The sequence below is a fragment of the Malus domestica genome, chromosome 03 (genome assembly GCF_042453785.1).
Source record: "Malus domestica chromosome 03, GDT2T_hap1".
Taxonomy (NCBI): Eukaryota; Viridiplantae; Streptophyta; class Magnoliopsida; order Rosales; family Rosaceae; genus Malus; species Malus domestica.
The window spans coordinates 478,840-498,624 of record NC_091663.1 but is presented as its reverse complement, the minus strand read 5'-3'; the positions used below and the strand labels follow the sequence as shown (position 1 = coordinate 498,624).

Sequence of the window (19,785 nt, the reverse complement as noted above, 5' to 3'; positions counted from 1 at the left end):
TTTTTTTAAATTTTGTACTTAAAACTGCTTCTTCTCAACGTTCCTGCATGACTTCTTCATAAGAAAGAGAGAAACAGGAGAATACGAAGGTCTTACAAGAAACTTACAATCCCGGCAGCATGCACCATGTAAACTTAGTAGGGCATCAAATCAAGCAATAGGGATATGTAAGCATTTGCCCTTGAGCATGGTTTTCGGTTATTCAACGATGGGTCCACAAAAAATTCAGCTGGTACATTCATGCTTGGTATCAAACTCGTTGGGTACATAACACGCTAGCTCATAGTATTCGGTTCATAACATAACGTCCTTCATGACTACTTCCTGACTATTTGCAACGATATAAGAAGATCCCAGGTAAAATCACTTAGCAAATCGCAGCGTCCACTCAGAAGCAAGCTCATCATGTTTAGCTTTATCTTCCAAGTACAAACGGGCAATGCTGGGGACAAGGGGATTATCTGCTCAGATGTGAATATCCATTCAATCAGTACAAAAAATACATCACGCTGCTCAGGGGTGCAAGCTAAGTTATTGCTATGCTTGGGAAATATTTTCTCTGTTCCTACATCATTTTTCATACAAGACATGGATCCAACCTGTTATCAATTTTTTTTTATTCGCGTGGAATTATGACAAAATTTCCCTTAAAAATACTTACATGATTAAGATCGACGAAGTGATATACTACTTACATAATTAAGACCGATGAAGTGATATACTGAAGGTAAAATTGGAGGAAAGATATTAGAACTTACAAGGATCAGGTCTTGTGAAGATGGATCGGATGGCTAGTAGCAACTTGGTTATTGTTAGAGCTGGACTCCAACTATCCTTTAACATTTCCATGCTTAGATTTCCGTTAGAATCAACATTGCAATGATAAATTCGAGTTGTGAATACAACCTACAAAACTGATCCTTAAAGTAAAATAAATAATGAAATAAGAGAGTAATAGCTCAAATATTTAACTATTCTCTACTCTATCAAGTTTCCAGAGGAAACAGCACTATTTGGAGATTTATAGGACACAATACCTTTGGAGGTTTAAACGGATAGTCACTTGGAAACGTAATGTCAAGGAAATATATGCCACCGTGGTACGGTGTTCCTAGGAACAAGAACATAGAAGTGTGTCAAAGCTCGCTATGGCCAAGGAGAGTTAGATCACTCAATCTACATAGTCGTTGGCAGCTTACATAACAAACATTAACTGAAAAGCCAGTCAAAATCATATCCAGTGGATAGTTTATTCAACTCCATTCAAAACATAAACCATATCAGTAATGTAATACTACCCAAAACCATAAAAGAGCAGAAAACGACATTCTCCAGAATCCAGATACATGAAAAATGAAGAACTGATGGGTTCCCACAGCACTCAACTTTTACAATACACAAAAATTACAAATTTGGTTCTAAGATAAAACCTATTGTCCGCAAATTTAAGTTTTTCTGACATCCATGCCAAAAGACATCCAAAAATAAACCAAAGTAATCGAGCAACAAAATCACAAACCAAGGGATGGAGCTATTAGGACGTGCTCAGTATCTTTGAGGAAAAGGACTACATATCCTACCACCCACAAGCCTACGATGTTATATCACCCACAGTTAGAGATAAAAATCAGAATAAGCACCATAATCCAAAGGACATGATTTTATCACGCTAGACATGCCAATGAAAACCCCTCTGCAGCAGATGAAATAAAACTCAATCAACTACAAATCCATAATCAGTATAATGAATTGAAAAACGAATAAGCTTGCTTGACGCGCACGCCAGAAACCTAATACTGATAAAAAGACCTTGGCAGCAATCTTAAACAAAATCATGTTGCAGCCACACATCAGCTAAAGAGTTGAAAAATAAGAAAGATTGCTTAGGGAACTATATTTGCACTACGCAGCTAGCTAGTTCTGATGAAATACTCGAAAAAGGCAAAATCCATTTTCATGTGCTTCCCAAAAGTAAACCTAAAAGTATAAAAATCGATCCGCCTTAAACCCAGAAATTCGAAACCAACCCATCACCTAGGAAAGTACCAAAATTATGAACTTTTAAATCTTGACACTTCACTCTTGTTATTAAAAAAAAATTTAATCACACAAGAAACACAAAATTAAGTAAAAGTCGGCAAAACCAAGAAAGCAAAGCAAACAAATATCTCACAAAAGACCATCAATTTCGAACCCTAAACTCCATACAGAAGCAAAACGCTAACAAATTAAAGCTTAATCCAGAAAGCAAAGCAAACACAATACACAAATCTCAAAAGAGAAAACTGAGCTGGGAAGCCACAAATTCATTACCGAACCATCCATTTCAAACCCAAAACTCCACACTGAAGCAAACAATCAACAAATTAAGCTTAACCCAGAAAAATAAAACAAACAAAATCCATGCGAAAATTCATATCATTTTTTTTAAAGTGATTTGCAGGAGGGAAGTGAAAGAACCTGGGGGGCCAAAAAGGGTGGCGATCCAGTGGTAGAGATTGTCGCCCTTGGGCCCAGCGCAGCAGTCGGGAGGTGGGTCCATGTTAAGCTCCACCATTTCTCTCTGAATCCTCTTCCCTGATGACGACACTGAGGTCGTCGACGCCCACCTCGACGACGATGCTAACGACGGTGCTGACGGTGTCGTCATCTTCGACGCGCCTGTCTCTTCACTTTAGGTGAATTTAGAGGGAAGAAAGATAAATGCTGCTTCTGTCAGAAGCTGCATTGCAGAGGTTAGATGACGGAACGGCGCCGCTTTGGGTGAATTTAGGGGTAAAAGAGGAGGGAAAAAAAAGGAAAAGAAGATAATTTATCAGAGCCAGGTTTCGATCCTGGGACCTGTGGGTTATGGGCCCACCACGCTTCCGCTGCGCCACTCTGATCTGTGGAAAGATGAGGCCGAAATACAGTATAAATGTTTCCGTACCTCTAACGTTGGGTACATTAGACTATCTTCAACTGGCCCGGCCATAGAGCTAAAAATAACTCGGAATGACATGAAAATCATCTCCAATTGAGGGCTAGGTCAAAGGGCTTGTGGGCACTACAAGGCCCAAACCCCCAAATTAGGCCAGTGAGTTGGCCATTTCCTGCTAGACCTCCAACGGCCCTTTAGCTTAGCCCATTTGAATGCCAACAACTACTTGGCATCAGCATGACGCCAGCTAGCTACCGTCAAGTTACCGTTGGAATTTGAATTTTTTTTTAACGAATTAAAAAAAATCTAATTTTTTTCCTAAATACCTACATCATTCCTACAACATTGAAAGCTGAAGATAAGAAGTGTCACGTAGATAAGAATTTCATTTAAATTTTGCACAAACAATTACTTATCAACACGTGACACCCGAAATCATATCAAAAAATTATTAAGATTACATAAAGATAAGAAATATGAAGAGTTACTCACTTTAGTGACACATGTCACTTTCATTTGAAATCCTATCCGAAAAATTATTGATATTACATAAAAATAAGAAATTTAGAGAGTTACTCACGTTAGTGACACATGTCACTCGAAATCATATCCAAAAAAATATTGAGATTATATAAATATAAGAAATCCAGAGGCTTATTCATTTGGCCACAATTGGCACTCAAAATATGTCCAAAAACCTTATTTTAATATAGTAGTTTAATTTAATTAACTATATTAATTTAACTAAAATAATAAATTATATTTGGCTTATGGCCATTTGGCCATTTCGGTTAGAGATTGTTTTTAGTCAAAGAGCTATATTTGGTCTATAACCTTTTGGCCCATTCGATTGGAGATGGTATAAAATATGACTTAGCCTGTTCATTAAAATATAATTTCTTGCAAAGTTATAAGGCAAAAGTTGGAGATGGCCTTAGACCTTTCAAATAGGCCATGTTTGTCGTATTCATGTCGTATTGTATCATACCCATTAAGATAACGAATCTTGTCATGTTAAACACGTTATTTTAACAGTTTTTAACAGGTGACTCAATAATGACCTGATTCGTAGACGGATCATTCCGTTTCATGCCAGGTTAACGAGTCATGCAAGAAATTATCATGCCTAATTTCTAAATTTGGCAAATGATATCTCATTAGATTCTTTTTAGGAGTGACTATATAACGACCTGACACATTAACAGGTTCTTATAACCCAATAACGATCCAACTAGTTAACAAGTTGACTTGAAACTCATTATTTTCGAGTAGGATTAACAGGTCGTGTAAGAAATTGTCGGGCCTAAACATATTGTGGGGTGAAAGTTGTAGAGTTGACAATAACCTAGTCAACTTGGCTACACCCATATTTGGCTGCGGAGTAAGATATTATGAGTTCTTTCTAAATGATCCGGACAACATTATTTTTCCGATGATTTGGGGAGATACATAAATTAAGAAACATGTTAAATTCATGCACAGATAAAATCCGATACGATGAAAAGTAAATTGGAAGGTAGAATTATTTTTCCATTGACAAGGTACAAATCAAGTTCTAGTTAAGTTGGTCCGAAAAAATCAAGGTCTATCCACTACTTCATCATAAATGCCTGCAAAACGCAAAACGCAAAACGAACTACACAAAACTCCCCGGTATTTGCAGAGGTGAAGGAGACAGCCTCAGAAGTGGGAAACACAAGCAAAATTGATGAAACAACGTACGGGCATTCCATTGTGTCACCAATCTTGTGCTACCGTACACTTCCCGAGTCTTCTTCAATCATTTTGCTATCTTGAATTTGGTTCTATAACTACGCTACATGGTAACAAACTGGACGGAACCTCAAGTCAAAGCAAAAGCAGTACAAGAAATGCAGCCGGTATGAGATATTGAAGATCGGAAACTTGTAGATTCGAACTCCAGCCTCCAACGGCGCTTGAAGGTGCAATTGCCGCTGGTGTAAGTCCCGTAAATGTGCTTGAATTAGAACTGTCACAATAGGGCAAGTTTAGACCCAAACTCATAATTTATTGTACAAGTTCTATAGTTATAATTCTGAAAAAGATGCTTACCTTCCAGAAAATTTACACGCGCCATGGCCTGTAAACGAATGACCACCAAAACGAATATTAGGAGGATAAAGAGAGAATAAATGGAAGGAATATGCTTAACTTGAGAGGTAGTAGAAATGGACAAAGTAACCATAAAAAGAAACAAAATACTTCAAAGGTTGACAAGCAGACATCAATAGTCAATATTACAATCAGAAAAATGTAGCCATTTTTCATGTTCAGATGCAACAGTAGCGCCGATTTAAAAACCACACCTTAAAAACTAGTTAAAGCTGCATTTACTAGAAGCTTATTTTCTCGGAAAGGTTATGCAACCAACTAAACTATTGTTTTGTTTAACCGGAAAACCAATATAAGAAGCATGAGGTTCATTGCAACAAAACAAGAAACAAAAAATCCTCCTAATGATTGTCGACATTGTAATAGGGCTGTTTCCAACTGATAAAACACCGCAGATTAATGAAAGGCAATTGAAAACTTGTCTTCAAAACTATCACAAAAATAGTGCTTCCTGAATCCAAACATACTCAAATATCAAGGGATAACAAGATGTGACAGAAACTTACTTGGATCAACAGTGGTTGTCATGGCAGTGCCATCAAAGTCACATGTTCCGCCAGCACTTTGCATCTTTTGATAATAGTCATTAAAAGCATATGAAGCATGATTTACAATAGAATCGGGGAGATAACACCGCTGCCCTTTTTGAATGGGAGTGCAGTTAGCCCCGCCTTGCCCACAAGCCCAGTTTAAGCCATCCTGCAACTTATCTGGATCTGCATCAGCTTTTGCCACACAGAAAACCCCTGAAGAATTCCCAGTAATTTGATTGGAATCATTCAAACTTAAAGGATATACAGCAGACCCATTTGTATAGAACACACCCCAGTTTTTCTCTGACACTGGCCCTGGCCTCTGATCTTCGTTGAACAACTCGTAAATGTACGTGTTGATGGGCAACTTTGGCTGGCTGGGCGGACCCGAACCATTTAACACTCGTTGAATCAAATTATTAGTGTAGGTCTGAGCATTTCCCGTGTTGGCATCAGGCTCTTTGGATCCGCCAAACCATGGCCAGCCAGTCTCGGTGACAACAACAGAGATCCCAGAGAAATTGAAATCCTCTATAGAATAATAGGTGGCGTCCACCATAGCATCAAACATGCTATTATAGTGGAAAAGAGTGTTCGGGTCAACAATCTGCTTGACAGAGGGAAGGGGTCGGAAAAGAGCATAATCAAGCGGAAAAATTCCGTCCCCACTGGTGTAACCATAATAAGGATAGGCATTTAGCATGTAATAGGAATTAGTGTTTTTAATAAACTGAAGGATTCGGTAAATGGTAGGTCCCCATGAGTAATTAAATGTGGCAGTGGACGGGGGGAAAGGCTTTGGGATTATATCCATGGATTGTGGAGTCGAAACTTTGATCTGAAAATTTAGGTTTGACGCAACTAAGGCTTTATGAAGGTAATTCATAGCAGAAACCAAAACTGGTGCGGCATTAGGGATTGTGGTAATGACCTCACTGCCAACAGCAATGGCGGTAATATTGGTTGAAGGCAAATAAGCCGCCACATTTTTGTTAATCCAGGCAGCTGCTGCCGATGCAGACTCTCCAATCCCTAGAACTTCCTCATTTGTGACACCTACCATTACTTCAATTCCGCTGTTTGAAAGGGCTTTCAGCATGTGAGCATCAGCATTGTAGAGGCGCACATGTGTAATTTGATGGGCTTTAAGGAGTGCAACTGTATCTGTCTCAGATGGAAGGTCCGAAACGTCAGTCCCAATGTTTATCCCTATGAATGAACCTATAAATTTGAAATTGTGATTTCAGTAACTTGTTAGAATGGTAACAGTACAACAATGAACATAGGCATCTCAAAATTTCAAATTGTGTGCTTCAGTTAAAGTAAAACATTAAAATATAAAAAATCCTGAAAATATATAGAGAATCTAGATATCATGTGAACATACTCCAAAAGTTCCCCCAAGACCGCAAATACCTAGAATGACAAAGCCTCAAGAACAAGGTAGGGCTGGCAACATATTGCCATATCGGAGAAGGTAAAGGGAAAACGATATTTTTTGTAAGTACAAGTGAAATACTTAAAACTATGTAGATGTATGTTTTCCAATTATAATGAGGGGCCATAAATTTGTTTCTTATTATACTCACTTATCATAAGCCGAGATAAGGATGTAGTTTAGAAAGCAAATTAACACTGTTGATACGGAGCTTAAAAGTAGTAACATAAACATGATGCAGGCAATGGAATATTGAAGAAATTGGTAAAACCAAGACCTCACGACAAGGATTTCAGGCAAACTGGAGCTCGAAGTTATACTATCAAAAATAGAAAAACGGAATCAACAGAAAACAGAACAAGGTTACAATGTTACCTAGTACATTGGTAAACATGCCAACTAGGAGGAGAATCATGCCTCCAATCCATTTTCCACGCATCATTTGTACCAACCACACTTCAATTTGGACCTGCAATGCCCTGCACTTAGCTCGTAACTCCTAAACTGAAAGAAATGAACCGTATACAAAATGCGATGAGATCGTGATGAACAAAACCAAAGTTGAGCTACAGCTTTGAGTATTATCAATGGCATTCGTAATAGAATGTGCTCTGCCAAATAATGTACAACATGAAAAGGGGATGAAAAAGTGTATAACAAAAAGAGTACGAGAGATCGCATACGTAAACACAACTCGCAACCACACAGGCTCATCACAAGCGAATTTAATTATCAAGAACAATCAGTCCTAAAACAAACTCCGAAAACCAAAAACCAAACATTCCAATTTAGACATGATATACTCTTATTCTCAACAGCTGACAGACAACAGGGAACAAAAGCAACAATTCTTAGTTTCCTCCAACAATTTCTTTCACTTCCCCCCACTTATCATTTTCGATACGAAATCGGAACTAAAACTTGTGATCTCAAGCTCCCAGCTTGAGCAAACTAAGTAGTACATAAAATTGCTCAAGCTTCGATTTTTCGCACAACCCGGCACAAGAAAATGCCTAGCCAGAGAACCCAGATATAGAAAACCAGAAGAAAAAAAAGCCAGTGCAGAAGCAAATAGACCACAAACAACACAACCAAGAACAACCCAGAAGCTGAAAATTAGAGAAAAATTACCAGAAAAGCAGCACTCGATTCAACTTCCCCAGCTGAAAACAGCCACAAAGTTTACTTCCAACGATTCAAACAAAAATCCTAGATAAGAAAACAGTAAAGCACATAAGAAACTGAAGTGCCTAGAACCAAGCAAGAATCCAAGAAAGGTTCTTCATTTGTTTAAAGTTCAAAAAAAGTAACTTGCTCAAATGTGGAAGCCAGATGAGCACTTCACAAACAATAAAACCTTTACTACAATTTACATCCCTGGAAAATAAAAAAGAAGAAATTTCTGACAAATTTTGTCCCCCCACCATCCAATCATTTTAATATTATTCATTAACAAATAAAAAATAAATATAATAATATATAAAAAATAATGGGAAGAGGAAGGTTGTAGAGATAGAACCTGTAAATGGAAAGTTGAGGAGCTACCGAGACTGAGAGTGTGAACCCAACTGAAGCCAGATATTCGAAACTCTGCTTGCTTTGTTTCTTCATTGCTTGTCTTTTTCTGCCTTTTCTTTCTTTTCTTTTTTTTTTCTTTTTTTTCACACAAGAGAAATTGACCGGAGTCATCGGGATTATCGCTACTTTTCCTTGTTAATTTATTTAATTATGTCGGTGATTTTATTCGGTTTTCCCTCCAAAAGCCAATTTTCTCAGATTGAAAGAAAGAAAAAGGTGATGGAAAGTCATGGGATAAGCCGCGTGAAAACGAACGGTTTTGTACTTCTTAACTCTTAAATTGGGTTTAACGCACTTTATCACAATAGTAGAAAAATGTTAAGCAGTTACATGGTAAGTTTAAATTCAATTGATAACTAATTTAACATCTGTGCGAGAAATAAAAAATCTTAATTCGGACTTATAATGTCATTATCGCTGCAATTATGATTGGGAGGCGTCAATTCAACTCTTAAGATCAATAACTAATCATGAACAAATTAGCTGTGTAACTCAGCTTAAATTATCGATTTGTGAAAAAACAAAAAGAATACGACTTTAGATAAAAAATTGAAAATACACTCGCATTGGATTAAGGAAAGACTGGCAAAAAATATTACGCCAAAGCCCGAATGGGAAAAGAGAAGACTCTATTGTTTGGTTCGTGGGATGGAACGGAACGAGTCATTTCGTCCCACGTTTGGTGCGCCTAAAACGAGTGGAACGCGCTCTTCCACGGGACGAATTTTGAATGAATTTTTTGTTCTACCTCACCCCCTGGAACGACTCGTTCCACATCCGTGGAACACAAAATTATAACGTCTCCGTCTCCTTCCTCCTTGTTTCCATCCAAAGGCATCTTTGCTCCCTCCCTGTTCCGTCCCGTCCTATCTCATCCCATCCCGTCTGCATACCAAACGACACCTTAACTATCCCGGTTGTGCGTCTCTACCTCCCAAGCAAAGCGAGTATCGCCGGTTCTGCGGAGAGATGCACGGGAGATGGGCTCTCACTAGCGACGAAAACTCGGCAAGACCTAGTTAATGGAACAAAATCGCAAGCGATGATAAGAAAGTTCAGAAATTCTGTCATAATACATGCCATTCAAACAAAGGCATAAACCTACATATCTTAATCCGAAAAACGACCAAAGTCACCTCATCAAACAGTAGCATCAACATCGGACTGACCAAAATACTAAACGAAATCCAACAGATGGCATAACAAGTCACTTTCCGCTAGCTTAAGAGAGCAATTATCTTTCTAGGTTTCATGGACTAGGAGATCTGTCTCCATTTGGTTCCCTTGGGTAATCTTCATTGATAGGGCTTCGGCTTCTTCTTATGCTCCGCCTTGGACTATGGCTTCTGCTTCTGCTCCGGCTTGGACCCCTAACTGGGCTCTGACTACGGCTCCTTGACCCCTCATATGGTGGAGGAGATCGAGAAAACGACTTCTCTCTGCTGTACCTTCTCTCTTGGGGTGAGACAGATCTAGAAAACAGAAGCAGGAAGCAAACATTAGAACAAATAGCAGGAAGCACTAGACAGAAGCACCTAAGTTCATACACGTAATGTGGAAGGGACTCGTATACAACAGGTCTACTATATAAAAATGTAAAAGTAGCAATTTTTTAGCAAGAATATGGAGGAAATACATGAGTAATCAATACCGGTAGGAATAATTCCACAAGAAACCCAAAACCAAAATATATATTTATCCCCTATATTCTAATGCATCTTATTTGGACTCTGGGAATGATAAACAGCAGATTGCATAACATGAGTAAGTAGTTTCCATAACCAAAACCAACAAGAAATGGCTTTACCGGAAAGAGGACACAGCAGAGAAGAAACAGAACTATTACCTGGAATAATCCCTTCGTTTTGGAGGAGAATAATAATCATGGCTGTGAGACCGAGATCTTGCACGGCGTGGAGGTGGAGAGAGTGAATAGCGAGGAGGAGACCGTCTTCGATCACGATATCGACTAGTAGTCCGGGAGCTAAGAGAAAGGATTTAAAAAGTTAGACTGATGGTGCAACTCAGAAGCAGAAAAAGTATAATACCAGTTTCTCAATTACACATTATTAATTATCATCTCAACTCAATTCACCTTGCACAATGTGTTAAGGCAAACTAGATAGCAGAACCGTTAAAATTACTAGAATGACTAATTCATATATACACACATAATACGTATATTCTAATGCAAGAACTCTACCGTTTAAATATGGGCATTTTTTACACTTCCTAAATTGATATACACAGATTGGCAATCCTTTGGTTTTTTCTTGTTGAATGACTTAGTATATGTTAAAATACATCAACTAGGAATATACAAGTGATTTCTTTGTTCTTTTAAACAAGTTCAAAACCACATGAAATAGACATCCAGAAGATATATTATTTGAATTAAACATCAACTTCACAAGCGATATGAAAAAAAGCAAGAGGCAGGTTTTTACCTTGGACGCTCCCTATGCCTCATATCAGATGGCTTCTTCCTGTTCTCCTCTGCAAACACAACAGTTATCTCCCGACCAAGAAGAAGCTGACCATCCATTTGATATTTAGCCTCTTCAGCATCGGAAGGTTCAACAAACTGGACAAAACCAAAACCACGAGGCTCCCTGCAAAAATAGATGGAAAGAGAAGAAAAACAATAGTCACAAAGGAGCTACACCGAAAAGCAAAATTATGCAAATACTTAACAGACCCAAAATCTTTCCTAATAAATTTGTCGAAATAACCACCAAAAAATATGGATGGTCACTATAAAGAAGCAAGCACTTGGCTGCTGACCTTGCAAGAGTCAGTTTTAAGATGACTTGAAATTCTTCAAGACTTGGAACATCTTCACAATGTACTCAAATCCAACTTCCTTCAAATCTTCACTACCACTAACATCATCTTCAAACTCTAATTACTTGATTCTTGTCTTCAAAACTTTAATTTCACTGTTAAACCTCACAAACTTTAATTAACACACCCAACCAATCGTAGCAATAAGAAAAGATCACGTAAAATAAGCCCCCTTCTTAAGGACAGTATCTAGAAAGAGCAGAGCAGGTCTCCTAGGTATTCCAATATTAAAATGATTCCTTAATAAATAATTAAAATAGCATTGAACATATTGCCATGAATAGTTGTTTTTGAAAGCTTTGCTTTTTTTTTTCTTTTTTTTTTTTTTGGTAAAGAAAAGTTTAGGGGGAGATTGGTTACTCTCACCACCAGCACCAAGGCATACCCACAACCTCGAGCCTAAAGGACTTATGTGCGACACCTAACTGCCAGCTGCCATCAGTATGGATTTACGTAGGAATTTATAAAGCGCGCAACCTTACCAACTAAGCCAACCCTCGTTCGCTTAAAAGCTCTGGTTTTCATTAAAATAAAATGTGGGTACAGAAGCACGCAAAAACACATCATAGCAATTACATAACAAGAGAAGTTCAACCATAGAGATCCCATCTACAAGATAGCTTATATCTAAAACTTAATTTAAATTTGCTACACCAGTGTTGCAAAAGCTTGCAAAATCATGCCATAGTTTCAGAAATCATGGAAAATAAGCAAGCAGAAAACTATGAAATTTCTACTCATAAGGTAAAATATACATACAAAAAACGAATACTTAAACATATACAGAAAAACAAAATTATTATTTCATCATGATATTCAACTAACGTTACTCTGATATGCTCACCCAGTATAGTAATCCTTTGGCAGGTAGATGTCCTTAAGCACACCAAACTGCCCAAATGGCCTGCGGAGATCTTCTGGCCTGTGATAAAACACATAATAAGACAACAGCTCATTAAGTCATAAATTCAAAATAACATGCCTTTTTGTACCTTCCCCCTTAAAACAGCCATCACACTCCCGTACACAAAATTTGCAATGCAAATCGAATGTTTCAAATAAAAAAGAGATGACGTGTGTTAACCACAACAAACCTGCAATCATGGCGAAGGTTGCGAACTAGAAGGCTTGTAGGAAGATCTCTGCTGCTACCTCGACCACCGCTATAGCGACCCCTGGGGCTAGGACTTCGTTGTCCCCTCCTACCATATCCTCCCCTCGGTGGTGGTGATGGACTGTAACTCCTTCCCCTCATTATGAACTGTCAGCAGCCTCCTGACCAATTTCAAAAATTCATTAGAAACTTCAAAAGAAAAATATTACAACATCACAAAAACTATCTGTAAGTACCCACTGAATCCAACAATCAAGAACCAAAATTTCAAGTAAAAACATTCGAGCCCGGCTCAAGTTCTGCGCAATAAAGCAAAATTACTACGTAAAAACAAGAACAACAAATCCATGGAAAAAAAGCCCCCAAATTTATTTTGTTTTTACAACAACCTTTTACTTGGATCTTTTTTTTCAAACACTAAATTCATAAGTGAAATTGGCTACATTAATCAGGAATTATAACCATATATTTGGGAGAAAAATTACCAATTTGAAAAAATTCATTGCGAATACATAAACCCTAACAGGCATAAACTCCCGAGCTCCGAACTCTAACCCTAACAATGTGCAAACATACTGAGAGAGAGAGAGAGAGAGAGAGATAGAGAGAGAGAGAGAGACCTGAAGGCGGAGAATCGGAGAGGATGGATTGAGGTTGAGGACCTGGAAGTCGACGGCGGTGGTTTGCTTTTGTTTTGGCTCTGAAAACGCCCAGACACAGCGTCGATAGATAGATGAATATCCGTAGGAGTTTATATAAAAGTGTCTTTTGTTTAGGGTTACCCGTTTTCTTATTGGAATTGGATCCTCTCCGAGGCAAACCCTCGGGATTATCTTGATCGTAGTTAGTGGGCATTAGATTTATATTTAATGGTTACAATTATTATAAATTTTAAATACTCTCTTATTTATAATCATTAGATAAAAATTCAACAGTCCACTAATACCGATCAATAGGATCCCGAGGGTTACCTCGGAGAGGATCCAATTCCTTTCTTATTACCTTTTTTTTTCTTAAAGGAAACCACGAGTGACGAGCCATTATCTACTATTTTCAGGGGCCAAAAAGATTTATTGAGGCATTTCAGCCTCCTGTCAAAAGTCTGGCGTCCACGTTAACAACAGGTTTCGGATCCAAAACCTCTAGCTTTTAGTTTTAAATAAGACTCTAATCCGACATTTACAACTAAGCTACCGTTTTTTATTCTTACTACCTTATTTTCGAAAATACCCTTCTCAAATGCTTTGTTTGATTGTCCCGTATCTCGCATCCTTAATTGGTCACACGAGCAGAGCTGTCCAATTTCTCTCCTTCTGACATTGATTTTCTCTTAGGTAATCTCTCCGGCACCGAATTTAGTTTACAATTAGGACCGAAATTCTGAATTCATTGTGCATTTGCTTCGCATCTAGGGTTTATTCTCCCTTTTTGCGCTCGTATTCAGGCTGATATGGTGCCGTTTTTTCGCAGTGATGGAGGAGCAGTTCGTGCTCAAAGTCCCACCTTCTGTTGCAGAGCGACTGGACCGCCTTCTGGGCGAAAACGCTTCTACCGACGACAAGTCGTTGGATTTGTCATTCGGAGGTCAGAAAGAAACCTCATTTTACTGGATTGAATTGCGTTTTAAGTATTTATTAATTGTAAATTAATATGTTGTATTGAATGCGTTTTGCTAATGAGGACCAATTGGGGACGTAATTATCAGTGTTTAAGGATTAATATGTTTGTTATTAAGTAGCTTCATTAGTGATGGTTGGAATTTGCTGATATTGCTTATGCATGGGAGTGATTGGTTCGAACTTGGATTGTCTTTTGGGGTGGGGGGGGAGTGATTTGAAAGAAATAATGACCCGTTATGGGACTGCTTTTGTGAGAAGCACTTTTGCTCACAAACGCTTTTATTATAAACACGTCAAGATTTTTTTTGCAATTCCAAGTGCTTGGAAAAGCACTTGCTTTCCCAGAAAGTGGTTCAACAACCCTCAACCACTTCTAAGTTAGGAAGTGCTTTTAGCTCCTTCGGGAGTAGTCCTAGTCAGGCCCTAGTTTTGGCAAATAGTATACTTTGTCGGTTTGAAGCTTCTTTTGTTATGTTGCAGTTGTGATGGTGGCATTTTACAGCCATTTGGTATGTGTGATATTGATGTTATGCATTGTCTTGTGGTGTATGATTCTTGGTGGTGATTTGTGTGATGCCTGGTTGTGTTAACCTTTTCCTTAAACTCATGAACTTTTAGTATGTTGTGACTTAGTTCGTTCGTCAGTGCGGAAACGAGATTCAGATTACAACCTCACCAAATCACACATAGTTGAACAGAATAAAATACAAGAAATAAAGATACTAAGAAATTTACGAGGTTCAGCAAAAACATGCCTACGTCCCCGAAGAGATATTGCTCTTCACTATAAGAATAACAGTACAAGTACACATGAGTTAAATCAATATAACCCAATCCCGAATCCCTTGCACACCCACTCATAGAATTTTCCCAAGAGCCTCACTCTACCCCAAGAGTTCTTTCATTAAAATACTTTTCACTCTAGCTCTCTTGATTTTCTCTCAACCCATGTTCAACCTTTCCCATGGGAGAGTCGAATGCTCTCTCCACCTTGGATGCTTTTCTGGCTGCCATCTCACACACGGCAAGCCCCTTTTTTTTGTGCATGAAAAATACCTTCACTTATAGGCATGCACCATCAACTATGTCAACAACCGACTAAAAAAGTCTTAAGTTCACATGGCATTTTCAACACCTAGCTTACCTAACATGCAATCTTTTTCTTTCTTTACATTAAATTACAAAGAAAGCAAGCACAATTGCATGAAAGCAAACCAAAGGTTAAGGATCATGCTCCCAACATCCACAAAACATGCTTCCAAAGTCCAAAAGCAAACCTACGTTTGCTTTTCCTTTGTAGCACTCCACATGGTTGAGAGGAAATGGTTGTCAACTCATAATTATATAAGCCAAACACAATACCAGAGCATTCGGCTCTCCCATGGGAAAGGTTGAACATGGGTTGAGAGAAAATCAAGAGAGCTAGAGTGAAAAGTATTCTAGTGAAAGAACTTTTGGGGTAGAGTGAGGCTCTTAGGAAAATTATATGAGTGGGTGTGCAAGGGATTCAGGATTGGGTTATGTTGATTTAACTCATGTGTACTTGTACTGTTATTCTCATAGTGAAAAGCAATATCTCTCCGGGGACATAGGCATATTTTTGCCGAACCTCGTAAATTTCTCAGTGTTTTTATTTCTTATATTTTATTTTGTTCAACTATGTGTGATTTGATGAGGTTGTAATCTGAATCTCGTTTCCGCGCTGAATAACGGACCAAGGCACAACAATTGGTATCAGAGCATAGTTGGAGGCTTGGTTCGTTGGAGGTCCAGATTTGTTGTTCACCATGGAACTTTCAGTTGACCAGTTTAATGGGAGAGGCGGTTTTGCTCTTGGTAAAGGAGAGTAATGGAAGCCTGAAGACATGTTCAAGATGCTTGGATCAACTGCGAAAGTTGATGTTGAGGAAGACGACAAATGCCTCTTTCTTTTTACCTCACTTTTAGATTCGTACGAGAACCTTGTGAAACTTTACTGCATGGAAAGATATAGTAAGTTTGGAGCAGGTGCAAGCTTCTTTGGTGTGGAATGATACACAAAAGAAGATGACCATGGATGGTGTTGGGCACAAGACTGCTTTAGCTGTTCAAGGTTGGAATCGTGGAAGAAAATTGGAAAGAGGATCTGAGAGAGAACAGGTTCAGATCCGGTTCCGGAGGCAAGGGTCCACAGTGCTACAGGTGCTAGGTCGGGTTGTAGCAAGTTTGTGCTAGGCCAGGTTGTAGCAAGTTTGTGGTGGAAGACTTCGAGTATGCCCTCTAGGTACTTAGAAGCAACACTTCTCTTGGTGATTTATAGTCTCAAGTGTTGCAGGGGTTTTGCAACAGGTGGAGCTATAGGATTCACAGGTGATCAGATAGTCCTGAGGTAGGAGGAAGTGTGGGAATTTTGTCTGGCTCGATGGGTTGTTGCTGGAAACGGGCGCGCTGACGATTTTCCAGGTTGCAGACAATGAAGAGGAGAAAAACCTGCTGGAGGAGACGAAGATGTGTCGAGATCATGTCTGAAGCTAAATGGTGATTTTTAGCTTGCAGCAGCTGCACATGCATTGGCAATTATTGAATCGGAACAGGACCAACGAGGTTGATTTAGGGTGTGTATGCTGGTACGTAAGGCCAATGGACATTGGTGATGGTGCAAGGATTTTTGCACTGTATATTCGCCAATGTGGAGATTGTTGTGTTTGGCTCATATAATTATGAGTTGGCAACCATTTCCTCTCAACCATGTGGAGTGCTACAAAGGACAAGCAAAAGTAGGTTTGCTTTTGGACTTTGGAAGCATGTTTTGTGGATGTTAGGAGCATGATTTGTAACCTTTGGTTTGCTTTCATGCAATTGTGCTTGCTTTCTTTGTAATTTAATGTAAAGAAAGAAAAAGGTTGCATGTTAGGGAAGCTAGGTGTTGAAAATGCCAAGTGAACTTAAGACTTTTTTAGTCTTGGTTGTTGACATAGTTGATGGTGCATGCCTATAAGTGAAGACATTTTTCATGCACAAAAAGAAGGGGCTTGCCGTGTGTGAGATGGCAGCCAGAAAAACATCCAAGGTGGGGAGAGCATTCGACTCTCCCATTAGAAAGGTTGAACATGGGTTGAGAGAAAATCAAGAGAGTTAGAGTGAAAAGTATTATAGTGAAAGAACTCTTGGGGTAGAGTGAGGCTCTTGGGAAAATTTTATGAGTGGGTGTGCAAGGGATTCAAGATTGGGTTATGTTGATTTAACTCATGTGTACTTGTTCTGATATTCTCATAGTGAAGAGCAATATCTCTCCAGCGACGTAGGCATGTTTTTGCCGAACCTCGTAAATTTCTCAGTGTCTTTATTTCTTGTATTTTATTTTGTTCAACTATGTGTGATTTGGTGAGGTTGTAATCTGAATCTCGTTTCCACACCGACGAACGGACCAAGGCACAACATAGTATAATGCAGATGCATGCCAGTATCGTGCACCTTTTGGGTTTAGTGTCGAGCAGATATGTGAGATTTGTTCAAAGGTTTTCGCAGTTATAGTACTTTGGCATGTGTGTAAAATCATACCTCCACATTCAGAAATGCCCATATTTAATCTTGTGTTTTGCCTACTTATGCCTGTAGCTCTTTTTTTAAAAATCAATTTCTCGATCAACTTTCGTTTCTAGTATGTTTTATGGACAACTAGCCAACTAGTGATGGACAAGTAACAACGATGAATTTCTACCATAGTTGTTTAATACTATGTTTTTCCCTGTTTCACCAAATGTTTCACTTGTAAACTTGAAATATCATGCAGAGGATGGCAGGACTGGCACATTTGTCATTGGCAATGACCATTTCCCCGCATCACTGTTTGATCTTCCTTGTGTTGTGGAGTCCTTCAAAACATATGATGATAGTGTGTTAATTAAGACAGCAGATATTGGTCAGGTGTGTCTCGTATATCAATATTGAAGCAGTTAAATAGATCAGTGCTTAATTTCTAAGGGATTTATTCGAAAATTTGTGGTTTTAACAGATGATTATGGTTAGAGACCCGAATGATCCAGCTCCAGATACAGTGGAGTACAGGCATGGCCTCACCCCTCCAATGAGGGATGCTCGAAAGCGAAGATTTCGCAGGGAACCTGATCTAAATGTATCGTTAGCCTCTTTACTTGGATTTTTTTTTTCAGCTTCATCTTATTGCAATATTCTTTCATATCTGGATGCTTTTACTGATTGCAATTTTCTTGCATTTTACAGCCTGAGCTTGTCCGGCGTGTTGAGGAAGACCTACTGAATATTAGTATAAGCGGACCAGCTGATAATATTGATATCCTCACATATTATGTTTCATTACTTTCCTGTTATCATTTTGTGAAAAAGGCAATATGAATTCTTCTGTTAAGTGAGAAATAGGATCCCCACTGCTATTGGTTCTAGTCTCAAGCCTGCTTGAATGCCATTTTCTGATGTTTGAGGCCACTTAAATTACTGACATGCGTTTAACTGCTCTGTTGGTCATGTTTCCTCTTTTTGACGATATTTCTTTTGAAGTTCTCATGTTTCTTAGGTTACAAATTTGAGATTGTTTATGTCAAAGCATGTGAACCGTTTGGATTATCAATGGAGAAATTTCCTTTCCAATTGAATGATGAATTCGACCTTGTTGCCTTGTTGTGACACACTAGATTAGTAGATTTGTATCAGATGTGCAGAGTCTGCATGGTCTGTTTTGCTTATCCTTAAATTGACTAGGCTCACATGTTGAAGCAGCTGAGCAAGAAAAGGATGGAGACGGAGATGCTCGTAATGCAAGTAAAAAGCCCGTTGAAGAACCTGTATCACAACCTGATGTCCCAGAGGCAGCTACAAATGCTGGGGATCCCGATAGAAGTGACTCTGATGAATCCGACGATTCAATTTGACCCAACTCCTCTTGCGGATATGTTTTCCCCTTTAAGTCTGCTTGATGCGGTTGTTGAAAACATACCCGAGTTTACAGGGATGTTTATCATAGTGGGTTTTGTCACTTGGAAAATCTTAAAGAAGAAATGCTTGTCCTCAACTTTGTATTTAACAAGTCTGTTAATAGATTTTGCTCCTTATTTGAATACAATCGATATTCGTACTCTAAACTACACTGAGGGAACAGGGAGACTCGTTCTAGTAACCATTAAGATAATCCGCCAAAAAACAGGAGAAACATCTGTGTTCCAGTTGCATTTTAGGGCTGGCCATTTGGGCTGCCTTGTGCTGTTCATGTTGGGATGACATTGATAAATTTAAAAGGGTTCATTGGCCGGCCCCATGCAATAATTTCACATGGATGTGAACATTTGTTTATGCAAGGGGATGTGTGGAAGGGGATGTGCTATCCACACATCTATTTTTACTTTTCAGACATCCTTTGTTAATTTTTATCCGTTGATCTTCTTCAATTCATCCGATCCGACGGCCAAAAATTAGAAGGGTGTGTGAGAAGTAAAAAAATGATGTGTGGATATCACACCCCTATGCAAATAGTAATTACATCTGCACATTCAAAACCCTAATTCATGTCACCAAACAAAAGTAAAAACTTTGCGAATGCGCATTACATGTATTAATGACTCATTAACAGTAAGAAACAGTGTTCTGGGAAAACT

The 19,785-nt window shown here is 38.6% G+C and overlaps 4 protein-coding genes and 1 non-coding gene across 12 annotated transcripts; 1 reads left to right on the top strand and 4 right to left on the bottom strand.

The window, feature by feature from the left end:
* Window positions 1–150: 150 nt before the first annotated feature.
* On the bottom strand, window positions 151–2,785 carry LOC103415035 (constitutive photomorphogenesis protein 10). Of its 2 annotated transcripts, none has more exons than XM_008353401.4 (4): window positions 2,461–2,785; window positions 1,038–1,111; window positions 759–906; window positions 151–461 (listed from the first exon to the last, which is right to left on the bottom strand). In XM_008353401.4, exons 1-4 carry the CDS (start codon window positions 2,648–2,650, stop codon window positions 364–366), a joined length of 510 nt encoding a protein of 169 aa, XP_008351623.1. In that variant the 5' UTR covers window positions 2,651–2,785; the 3' UTR covers window positions 151–363. The 2 variants fall into 2 exon arrangements, with proteins under 2 accessions (XP_008351623.1, XP_008351628.1); XM_008353406.4 differs by having other exon boundaries at window positions 759–834; window positions 2,461–2,774.
* A 28-nt stretch (window positions 2,786–2,813) lies between these two features.
* TRNAM-CAU (transfer RNA methionine (anticodon CAU)) lies at window positions 2,814–2,885 on the bottom strand. Its single transcript has one exon. It is a non-coding gene; the product is annotated as a tRNA-Met (tRNA).
* A 1,525-nt stretch (window positions 2,886–4,410) lies between these two features.
* Window positions 4,411–8,708, bottom strand: LOC103418654 (glucan endo-1,3-beta-glucosidase 4). Of its 7 annotated transcripts, none has more exons than XM_008356761.4 (6): window positions 8,544–8,708; window positions 8,156–8,233; window positions 7,400–7,528; window positions 5,560–6,807; window positions 4,994–5,021; window positions 4,411–4,910 (listed from the first exon to the last, which is right to left on the bottom strand). In XM_008356761.4, the coding sequence occupies exons 3-6, from the start codon at window positions 7,464–7,466 to the stop codon at window positions 4,769–4,771; spliced, it is 1,485 nt and encodes a 494-aa protein (XP_008354983.3). In that variant the 5' UTR covers window positions 7,467–7,528; window positions 8,156–8,233; window positions 8,544–8,708; the 3' UTR covers window positions 4,411–4,768. The 7 variants fall into 7 exon arrangements, with proteins under 7 accessions (XP_008354983.3, XP_008354985.3, XP_008354984.3 ...); XM_008356763.4 differs by having other exon boundaries at window positions 7,400–7,503; XM_008356762.4 differs by having other exon boundaries at window positions 7,400–7,493.
* Window positions 8,709–9,645: 937 nt separating this feature from the next.
* LOC103418655 (serine/arginine-rich SC35-like splicing factor SCL30A) lies at window positions 9,646–13,416 on the bottom strand. Its single transcript, XM_008356765.4, has 6 exons — window positions 13,181–13,416; window positions 12,541–12,721; window positions 12,291–12,368; window positions 11,050–11,214; window positions 10,449–10,586; window positions 9,646–10,074 (listed from the first exon to the last, which is right to left on the bottom strand). Exons 2-6 carry the CDS (start codon window positions 12,699–12,701, stop codon window positions 9,852–9,854), a joined length of 765 nt encoding a protein of 254 aa, XP_008354987.1. The 5' UTR covers window positions 12,702–12,721; window positions 13,181–13,416; the 3' UTR covers window positions 9,646–9,851.
* A 289-nt stretch (window positions 13,417–13,705) lies between these two features.
* On the top strand, window positions 13,706–19,256 carry LOC103418657 (transcription initiation factor TFIID subunit 7-like). The gene is made up of 6 exons (XM_070818685.1): window positions 13,706–13,894; window positions 14,031–14,144; window positions 17,952–18,085; window positions 18,174–18,293; window positions 18,401–18,472; window positions 18,904–19,256. The coding sequence occupies exons 2-6, from the start codon at window positions 14,033–14,035 to the stop codon at window positions 19,063–19,065; spliced, it is 600 nt and encodes a 199-aa protein (XP_070674786.1). The 5' UTR covers window positions 13,706–13,894; window positions 14,031–14,032; the 3' UTR covers window positions 19,066–19,256.
* Window positions 19,257–19,785: the final 529 nt, after the last annotated feature.